Source organism: Austrofundulus limnaeus, unplaced genomic scaffold (genome assembly GCF_001266775.1).
Source record: "Austrofundulus limnaeus strain Quisiro unplaced genomic scaffold, Austrofundulus_limnaeus-1.0 Scaffold118, whole genome shotgun sequence".
In the NCBI taxonomy this organism is placed as follows: Eukaryota; Metazoa; Chordata; class Actinopteri; order Cyprinodontiformes; family Rivulidae; genus Austrofundulus; species Austrofundulus limnaeus.
In genome coordinates this window covers 418,489-428,811 of record NW_013952520.1, presented here as the reverse complement: position 1 = coordinate 428,811, position 10,323 = coordinate 418,489, and the positions used below count along the sequence as shown (strand labels likewise).

General features: G+C 38.5%; 2 protein-coding genes across 2 annotated transcripts in view; one reads left to right on the top strand and one right to left on the bottom strand.

Moving 5' to 3' along the window:
• Positions 1 to 3,636, bottom strand: part of LOC106521910 (serine/threonine-protein phosphatase 2A 55 kDa regulatory subunit B beta isoform) — an 84,707-nt gene extending 81,071 nt beyond the window's left edge. The window contains exon 1 of the mRNA XM_014014681.1: positions 3,296 to 3,636. Coding sequence (XP_013870135.1) covers positions 3,296 to 3,374 — 79 coding nt within the window. The 5' untranslated portion in view covers positions 3,375 to 3,636. The remainder of the gene's footprint in view (positions 1 to 3,295) is intronic.
• Positions 3,637 to 4,105: 469 nt separating this feature from the next.
• On the top strand, positions 4,106 to 9,173 carry rpl26 (ribosomal protein L26). Its single transcript, XM_014014684.1, has 4 exons — positions 4,106 to 4,208; positions 4,856 to 5,027; positions 5,114 to 5,254; positions 9,003 to 9,173. Exons 2-4 carry the CDS (start codon positions 4,860 to 4,862, stop codon positions 9,129 to 9,131), a joined length of 438 nt encoding a protein of 145 aa, XP_013870138.1. The 5' UTR covers positions 4,106 to 4,208; positions 4,856 to 4,859; the 3' UTR covers positions 9,132 to 9,173.
• The last annotated feature ends 1,150 nt before the right edge of the window (positions 9,174 to 10,323 follow it).

Here is a 10,323-nt window from a genome sequence, read left to right as displayed (position 1 = left end):
CACACACACACACACACACACACACACACACACACACACACACACAGTCCAGTCTTCGGCTTATATAATGTATTTTCCACCAACATGGTAACTGCACACTCATCTTCCCAGGGGTGAGCTCTGCTCAGCTGGAGGCAGCAGAGGAGAACAGGGATTATTGAGACAYACCGACCAGCTCACGCAGACTCGCGGGAAAGAAAACGTGGAAACAAGTCATGTCAGGAYGCCCGAGCACACTCGTGCAAAGTGACGCATTAGTGCACACATATTACGTTTTTTTTTTTTACAGCTTTCCCTACATTTTGAATCAAGAGGACATGGTCTGCTTTACTCATCATGTTTCCAGGGTCGGCGTGCTGTGTCATGAWCTCACCCTTCAGCGAGCAAGACTCAAACGCTCTCACACTCGCCTCCAGCCTACAACTGCTCCTCAGAGTCTGTCCACGCAGAGAACAGCACAGGATCATGTTACTGAGGCTGTGCACCGGAGCCTGATGTTTCAAGATTCACCGCTTCCTCTGTTACATCCGTCACTTCTCATACAAACAGGGACGGAGAGCGTGATGTTTRCCTCATTTCTTAGATTGTTTGAGACGAACAGTTAATATCTAACTTGTTGTAGATAGATTTTTGGACAGCATCARCTCAGAAGAAACAAGTTTATTTCTAACAATGGATGAGCTAATGGCCAGTAGGGCTGTATATTGGCAAGAATTTGGCGATACGATACATATCATAACAGAGGGGTCACGATACGATATATCCTGATATATCGCAATACTGTAAGCAAGGCAATATATTGCAATATTGCGAATTTTTTGTCCAAAAATTTTATTAAATAAAAACCTCTTACTCAAAAAAAAAGCTAATGTTTACTTACAATGCTTACATTGTCTCCTACAATGCTAATGCTACCCTTACTCTCTGGCGCTCAAGAGGTAGAGGAGCCAAATGGCTGGCTCACTGCTGCCAACTAGTGGTCAGAGGCTGAACTACAACATAAAAATGAACGGTTGGCAAGAAGGTTGACATTTTAAACCTTAATTAAAATCGATACAGGGCTTTAGAATATCGATGCAGTATCGGGAAATGAAATATCGCGATATTTCAGTGTATCGATATTTTCTTACACCCCTAATGGCCAGTCTAAGAAAGACAAAATAAAAGTAGACTGGTGCACTGTTTTTAATCTCAGTAAATTCCATAGCAGTTTATAAAAACTTTATTTTACAAMCCCCCGATGCAGTCCATTTAACATTACACATTTGTTTACATAAAATCATTTATTTGGAAGTGTAAACAAAAGCAGTTGCAGCTAGCTGAAGCAATTAATATGCAGCCTGTAGCATTTTCAGCAGGAATATTATAATGCAATATTTCTGCTAGGGATGGATGTAATATAAAACTGAAGTTCATAAAATAACATTTGCGGAAACCACTATGAAATTTTCTTGAGTAATTTTAAGATGAAAGGAAAACTTCAGTCTTAGACTAGCAYRCTTGTGGGTAARATTATTGATTCATCAATGCACTCCAATATTTATTTTCAATTCAACAACGATTCGGAAACTGCTGATTAAATTCGATCCCTTGGCCAGTTTGTCATGTTTTATGTTTGCACTCCATATTTAGAACAAAYATTATTGTGCTTTATTTTCAGACATTTTATTTCTCAAAAATGCTAATGTAATACCATTTTTGGTAAGAAAATTAAAAACTAAAAACTGGGAACTCTTGGGAATTATTTATAGTTATTTTATTATGAAATTGATATGGAAGCATTTAAAGCATTACTGAATCAAATCAAAATCAAATTGTGACCCACGGAACGGAAATCAAATTGACTGTGAGGTTGTTACCAATACTCAGCCCTAGTAGCCATTAGCTCGTCAATCCAGTTAGAAAAAAAAAATTTTTTTCTCCAAACTGCTAAGTCAAAAAAACTATCTACAACAGGTAATATGTTTTCTATTCAGCCAAACACTTTAAAAGATCTGAACTATTGTTTTAACTTGTAGCTAAAATCTTGCTTTGTCGTTTCAGATAACATGGTTGGCTCTTCGAAATGATGAAACTTAAACTTACATATACTTTTCTAATTATACAACTTATACCCAATTCAATTCAAATTCAAAAATACTTTATTGATCCCAGAGGGAAATTAGGTGTTGTTGTAACTCATTTAAYTAAARACTTATTGTAGATGCTGATGGCTGTGGGCAGGAAAGATCTTCTGTAGCGGTCTGTATTACAGCGACGTTGTCCATTACCCATTGTTTTGTTTTTAATACCTTCAAAGCTGTCTAAAAGTCGTGACAAGATTATTACTCTTTTTCAATCAATTCCCCGCAAACAAACAATCAAACATGTCTTCACTCCCCTGCTGCCCTTGGGTCAAAATGACCCWCGAGACCTCAGTTAGAACTAAAGTGGGAGCATTGTTAGTAATAATTTCATTGTATTTTCTTCTGGTGATTTCCCAACTTCCTTAATGATCTGCCATAAATTTGAGATATTATGCGAATTATTTAAATGTAAACTCATTAAGAAGAACAACGGGTCAAAGAGAAGCAACATTTTGGATTAAAAAAATGAGCAAATCACCACCTAGTTTGAGAAAAAGAAGTGAGGCGTCTCTYTATAGGTTACTGTGAGGGGAGTGCATCCTGCATGGTTGTTTTTAGAATATCTGACTTCCTGTGAGAGGACTGACTGAGGGCCGAACATACAACAGGAAGAAAGGAGGCCACTGAGTAAAGCAATGCCTCAGTCTCCACATTAGTAAAAGGCTGGTTCTACAAACATGCTCAGACCCTGGTGGGCTGCATCTGACAGCACAATCAGCAGGATGAATTGAGCAGCTGGGGTGWAAAAGCATTTAGGCTGCTGGGGGGTGGGGGCACATTATGAACTCTGTGAAACTCCAAGGAAATGTTGCTGTGGTTTAAGTTTTTTTTTTTTTTATCTCACAAGTGAATTAATCTGCTCCTAATGTGAATGAGGGGACTTTGGAAGTTGTGCTCCTCAAACTCACTTTATTTTCCCCACTTGGTCACAAGCAGACACTTTGTTTTTTGTATTTGCCCCTTAAAAACAGCACCAACAATAACTTCATGCTCTGTCTGATGGGTCTGAAAGGAGAAAACACGGGTTTGCTGCACAACCGGCCAGCCATAACTTTACACACGTGTGTCAGACACACAAACATCCAAAAACAATTCTGTCACAAAAATAAGCAAAGAGCCCCAAAGCCCCCCCCCCCCACCCCCCTCCCTCTGCGTCCCACCCTACCTACCTTCGGTGTGACAAGTGGAGGACAGGATGGTGCTCGGAGGGCGGAAGATGTACGGGAGGTAGCGGGAAAAACATTTCATCTTCTCCGGTGCTTTGCCGACKGGTGGAGAGCGCTGCGTCGCGGGCTCCACATCCGCACCGCTGCCGCGACAGCCGGCCAGAGAGGATCGGGAGGGGGAGAGAAGGTCCGCGGCGCAGGGGGTGGGGGGGCTATGACAGCATCGCTGTCCGCAGCCAGGCAGGCAGGCTCCGGCCACCCCGGGGACAGCACGCCGTAGTTTCCTAGTCCTCCTCGGAGACGTTGTCTAAAGCAGGACAGGGTTTCTGTCCTCACAGCCGGGAGGTCAGTGGACGTGTGTGCGTGTGTGGTCCAGCTGTGAACGCAGCCTCTGGTGTTTGTTTGCTTGTTTGTTTGTTTGTTTGTCAGCTGATCTGAGTGAGAAGAGCCACCGCAGCTGTTTAGAGATCTCGCAGCTTGATAACACACACACTGACGAACATGGGAGGCACGAACTAGATGAATCATAAACAAAACTTGTTTCCCCAGCAGGTTATCGATTAGTTAAGTTTGGCGCCATCTTGCGACATTTTTTGTAACGTGGCATCAAAAAATATTRCAACATTGATTTACTCAAAATCTTGTAAAAAAAATATATATAGCTACGTTAAATGTGTCCTAATGGTCAAAAATAATAAATCCAACTTAAAGCATCGATATTTACCTCATTAAAAAATGAAATAAACTTCGCTCAGAAGTTGTAAACATAGCAGCTACACGGGTTGTGTTTACATGCAGGCGGTGTTATTTTTTTCCACGCGGAGCTCGGAGATCTCGCGAGATTTGTGTGCGACTAATGCAACCGGAAGTACRATGTAGGTCTCTTTTCCGCCGGCCATAGAGGAGCAAAGGCAGGGTAAGAATTCAAGGCACAATTTCCCTGAAACTATCATCATCCATCCTCCATTTAAAGTCATTGTATGACCGTGTCCAAGTGTCAACACGATCCCAACATTAATCTTATCAAACAAGCGGATTGTATTTGCCTCGTTTTGTGGATTGATTATTAAATATTGTCGTTTGGTTTCCGTTTGGTCCGGCTCAATCCTCATGTCTGCTMCCGCTAGCAAAGTTAGGGTTTTGCTGAAAGCAAATACTAATAAACTTATGATTACGTCTAGTGGAGTTCATATTATCTACGCTGTCAGTAAAAGGCTTTGTTTATGTCCTCAGTAATATATCCTATTTTGTGTCTGCTACAGTAATGCTAACCCCTAGCGCATATTGCTAAAGCTAACCGATTAGCTCTACTCGCAACCCAGAGAGCTGTCTTGTGTTTACATGCGWATTTGTCAATCCAAATTCTACATTCTGCACAAAATTATCTTTGCCTCAGTTTTGATTATAATACAAGTGTTGTAATGCTGTAAAGTTATTGTATTATAAAGTGTTTATAAGTCAAGTAATTGAGCTACCATTAGTGTCTGTGCAGTCTTTAGTTTGCACAATTATAAAGTTGTAAGTTAGTCAAGTTTTTATTTTTAACATACATGTTTTTCTCAGCATCATGAAGCTGAACCCGTTTGTATCCTCCTCGCGCCGTAAGAACCGCAAGAGGCACTTCAATGCCCCCTCACACATCAGGAGGAAGATCATGTCCTCCCCTCTGTCTAAGGAGCTCCGCCAGAAGTACAACGTGAGGTCCATGCCCATCCGCAAAGACGACGAAGTCCAGGTGCTGTTGGTTGGGACATGTGGGATGATGTGGTGGGTGTTTGTAAAGGAATTGTTACTGACTTACCRTTTACTCCTAACTCCCAGGTTGTTCGTGGACACTACAAAGGCCAGCAGATCGGCAAAGTGGTCCAGGTCTACAGGAAAAAGTATGTCATCTACATCGAGCGTGTGCAGAGAGAGAAGGCCAACGGAACCACAGTCCATGTCGGCATCCACCCCAGCAAGGTGAGTCTGAAGTGTYGGAGCACCTGATCTGTAAGGGTTAGCTCGGCACGAGTGTCAAATATTGGGTGTTCGCAGTTTTGTTTCTTTCATGCCGTTCTAGAGTCTCCCTCATTTTGAAGGGTGATACAAATGTTTACGCTCTGTGGATTTCAGGACGTATACAGAGAAGGATTCTCCTCTAGTGGGTACAGTGTTCTCAGCATTAGACCAAAGTTATTTGCCACCAGCTATACACAGGTTTTGTGTAATCAGTTTCATGAAAGACTTGTTAGACATCACTGATAAAGCTGCTGGAAAGTAAAACCAAGCAATAGACTGTCTGCGTGACCTGTGCCACTTCATTAAATCACGTGAGCGTGTTTTTGTTTTGCCGACTTGCGTTTTGATGCTTCTTCGAGTTATCAGCACTCACGCTGTGAACCTTTCTGCTGCACAATAAGATATTAATTTGCATTGTRCAGTATTTCTAATATTACAGTAGGGTTGGGCATAATCGTATCGTGTGCAATTAATCATCAGAAAAAAAATTAATCGATTATTTTTTGACACTTGACAATTAATACGATTAATGCCACCATGCAGAGCCCACTCGGTGCTCCTTTCTGCTTCAAATATGACCAAAATTTAAAAAAAAAAAGATTCTGTAATTTATTTATCTATCAACACAATTTAAAATTTGATGTATAGCCTGAAATCTGTAATCTTGACACAATTTGGAACAGATTTTTATGAAGAGAAAATTTTTCCCACTAAATGGGTCATGTGACCAGGACATAAGGATGTCCAGGAACTCCAGGGGATTAATCATTATCGGCTAAATACCACAATTAATCGTGATTTTTTTTTTTTTGCCAATATTGCCCAACCCTATATTACAGTGACTATCAGTTGCAAAAAAACACATTTTCCTCATTCTGTGTTTCTTTTCTGTCGTTATTGTCACATAAAGTGTGGGCATCAAGGTCTATAAGTGTTTGTTGGATTGACTAAATATTAGCATGCAATGAATGCATGCGGCTTGTCAAATAACGACTTCTGATTTATTGCAGTCCTTTACAATATTGATAATGCAGTGACAATATTTATTGAATTTTGTGCAGTTCTAGTTATAAACTAACTGTATCCAAGACAATTAAGAATTTGACAAGCTTTCTATATTATATAGTAAATAGTGTCTGGGTGGAAATTTTTTATTTTATTTTTTTCCCTTCCCCAGATTCAAGATATCTGTACAACACCTTTTAGATTTCAGGTGAAAAACATGAAATAAGTTATATCAAAGTCTGACTTAAAAGTGAGATTAAAGAAAAATATAATTTAGGAAGAAAAGTCCTGTTTCTCTTATATTTTAGTTTGCTCTTTAAAATGTAGAATATCCAAGTATATTTAGCAAAAATGTAATGTTTATCACATTTGTAATAAACCAGATTCAGCTTTACTGTTACTATTATTAAGCTTTTTATTCACACATTGATGCACTTTACCAATGCAGAGTTTATAAGCTTCACATTACTTTTGGAAGCCTTTTTTTTTTTTTACATGATTTTTGTTGAATTCTTGTTTCACCAGAGATATTTAGGCTACATTCCCGCTGCCAGTTTTAATACACAATTCTTACTTTTATTTTCTGAGTTAATTTTTTTTATTTTTGTTTATTTTGTGCACGTGCGGTTGTTTGTGTAATTTAAATGTGCCCACCATCAGACTGCAGTGTGAGCGTTCTTCTGGGCATGCAGTTTGCTTCAACAATGCAGCACGCTGTGTGTACAGAAGTAAATACAGAAGCTGCAGCATGTGTGAATCAATTCTGACGTTCTTTTGCAGTCACATACAGCTAAATTAATATCAGCTCTGCTCGTTCTGTTCAGTGTTTTGATTTTGACGCCATTTGATCGTGTTTGTTCCCACCTGCTCTGGCGTAGAATGGCACTTCTGAAACAGAAACGATGTTCTGGAAGTAGAAATAAATTTATGTATCACTCACACCAGCCTAGGACCAATTCAGTCCAACAATTGTGGGACATGAGAGACTGTCCTGATGCATCTCAGTAAGCCAGGTAAAAAATCAAAAAGAAAAAAATTGCATAGGTCTTCTGGACGGGTTCTTCTCTAATGAAACATTTCGTCTCCTCCAAGAGACTTCTTCAGTCTGAGAGTTTCAGGCAAAATTCAGGCTTTTAAGCCCTGCCTCCATGTGACTGATACTCACATCACATGGCTATTGTTGACACCTAATTAACACCTATTGTTAACAGGGGGTGGAGTGACACTGGCAATGGCAGCGCTGTAGGAGAAACAAAGCAGCCACTGTTCAAAAGAATGTCCCAACACAGACGAGCTACATCTAATGGCCAGAACTCTGCAGTTTTCACTCATTTACAGGCCAGCGGTCACTCTTTCAGAGATGAGGATGTTCTCATTCTTGATAGAGAGGAACGTTGGTTTGAGAGAGGAGTAAAAGAAGACATTTTTGTGAAGAAAGACCGTCCATCATTAAACAGAGGTGGAGGCCTCCGTTTTCAGTTGTCCTCCTACAGCGCGGCCTTTGCCAGTATCACTCCACCCCCTGTTAACAATAGGTGTTAATTAGGTGTCAACAATAGCCATGTGATGTATCAGTCACATGGAGGCAGGGCTTAAAAGCCTGAATTTTGCCTGAAACTCTCAGACTGAAGAAGTCTTTTCGAGGAGAGACGAAACGTTTCATTAGAGAAGAACCCGTCCCGAAGACCTATACAATTTTTTTTTCTTTTTGACATGAGATACTAACACTGTTAGTATCATATGTTTGTTTTTAGTCTAGGAAAAGGCAAATGTAAAAGTTAAAAGATTAAAATGTCAAAGCAACTTAACTTTTTTGCTGAAGATGTGCAGAGTTCAGAGCTTTAAACTACAAGACATTGGTTTCTTATAAAGTCAATATTTGGATCAATTCACATAGCTCTACTTCAATGATGTAAAGGTCTGAAATGTAACGTGACCGTTCAGACTGGGGTCACTTTGAAACTTGTTGGATTTTACTTTCTGATTTAATACCACTTATAAGGATCAGAGCCACCAAAAATGATACTGAGCTTTTTGATCCTGAACATCTTGTATCCTTATATTACCTTCAGATTTATTATTTAGAATAAACACATTTGGTTAACTTGTGATTCAAATGTTAACTGCTAGTTGCACAATAAAAATGATTGATTTGGTTCAGCCTTTTAAGTTTGAGTGTAAATCTTTACTTCTGCTACAAATTGAACTCATACATGTGACAGTTTTATTCTGGGCAGTAAATACTTTGTTTGGCAGGTTATACTAGACTAATTCTTAACTTTTTAAGGTTGAGTTTATTTTAAACAATAGTAATCTATTATTTAGGGAAATGATCAAACTGGTTTTTGAGGGATCATTGGTCAGCTGTGACTGATTTTAGACACCACCTGGCAGTTTTAGATTTCTGAAGCTTAAATGTTTATCAAAAGTAAAAATGTAGAGAACTATCTGTTTTGTTAAAAATGCCTAAATAAGTGAGAACTGTTTGATTCTTCATTTTAAAATCTAGTCTACAAGCTTGCATAGGCCTGAACCATCAGACATCAAAGCTATTTTTTTTCCTCTGTCCTGTTTTCTCAAACCTGAACAAAATGAGGTTTCTGTTAATAATAGTTCTTCCCGTCAGTTCAGTGCCAAATCTTTTTGATTGGTTCAGCTCGCAGAGAAATGTGTTTACCAGCCTGTGTTTTATCTGTGTCTGCAGGTGGTTATCACCAGGCTAAAGCTTGACAAGGACCGCAAGAAGATCCTTGAACGCAAGGCCAAGTCTCGCGCTGCTGGAAAGGAGAAGGGCAAATACAAAGAGGAGACCATCGAGAAGATGCAGGAGTGAACATGACATTTTGCTAACAATAAACTGTATAAATGGATCTCACTTTGTTTGTAGTTTGTCTTATTGGAGATATATATTAAAAGGTAAATTATTATTTTAAAAATATATGATTCATTTGAGAAAGAATAAAAATACTAAATTATATTTATGATTTTGGTTCAGTTGTGTAAAACAGTGTTTTTCAACCCTGGTCCTCAAGGCGCACTGTTCTGCATGTTTCCCCTGCCTCAACATAGCTGATAACTGATTAACAGGCTTTTGTTGAACTGCAATCTGGTGTGTTGAAGCAAGGAAACCTAAAACATGCACGGCAGTGTGCCTTGAGGAACGGTTGGGAAACACGTGTAAAACATTTAAACATGAAGGTATAAATTTAGAAGCATGATGTTTTCCAGATAGTGTGAGATAAGTTATTTTTACCAATACTGGGTGGGGAAATATGTCATTTTAAATCCTGAGATGTGGTTTCTTTCATGTAAACCATTCTTTATTACAAAGTTTTAAATATCTAAACAAAATGCAGAAAAAAAAGAAATTCAGCTCAAATTTTTTTAAAATGTATTGAGCTATATATTTTAAGGCAGAATTGTAAAAAGTTTCAATTTTTCTACTTCAAGCAAATTAGCCCCATATGTTGTGGCTTTAATGGAAAATCTTACAAAGTTCACATGGCAATCTGTGCAACTGAGAAATTAACAATAGATGTCAACCTTATGTTTACAATTGATAAATTTCATACTTCCTTTAAAAATACTGAAATCAAATACTGAACTTTAATAAACATTTTCTAGAAACTAACCTGTACATTCTCGGGGATGGTTTAGGTTACACTGACACATTAATTTACCTCAAGTGCATAATATATATTATGTTTAAAAAAAAAACAACTCACATATTAAACATGAGGTACATTAAAGCATTTTATGCAGAAGAAGACTGCCCAGCTGTTTAAAGTGTGGTGAGGCCTACGAAGCTTACAGCATACCCATAAAATCCACTGTGAAATATTTAGGTATCACTATATCAAAAAATTATGTTGATAGAGAAAATGAAAATATTTGGAAAGTAATAGATAATTGCCAATCTAAGCTCAACTTTTGGCTGCTGCGTGATGTTAGTTTACTGGGCAGAATATTTTTAACTAAAATGGAGAGTATTTCAAGATGTATCTATCCAGCATACTCATTAGCAA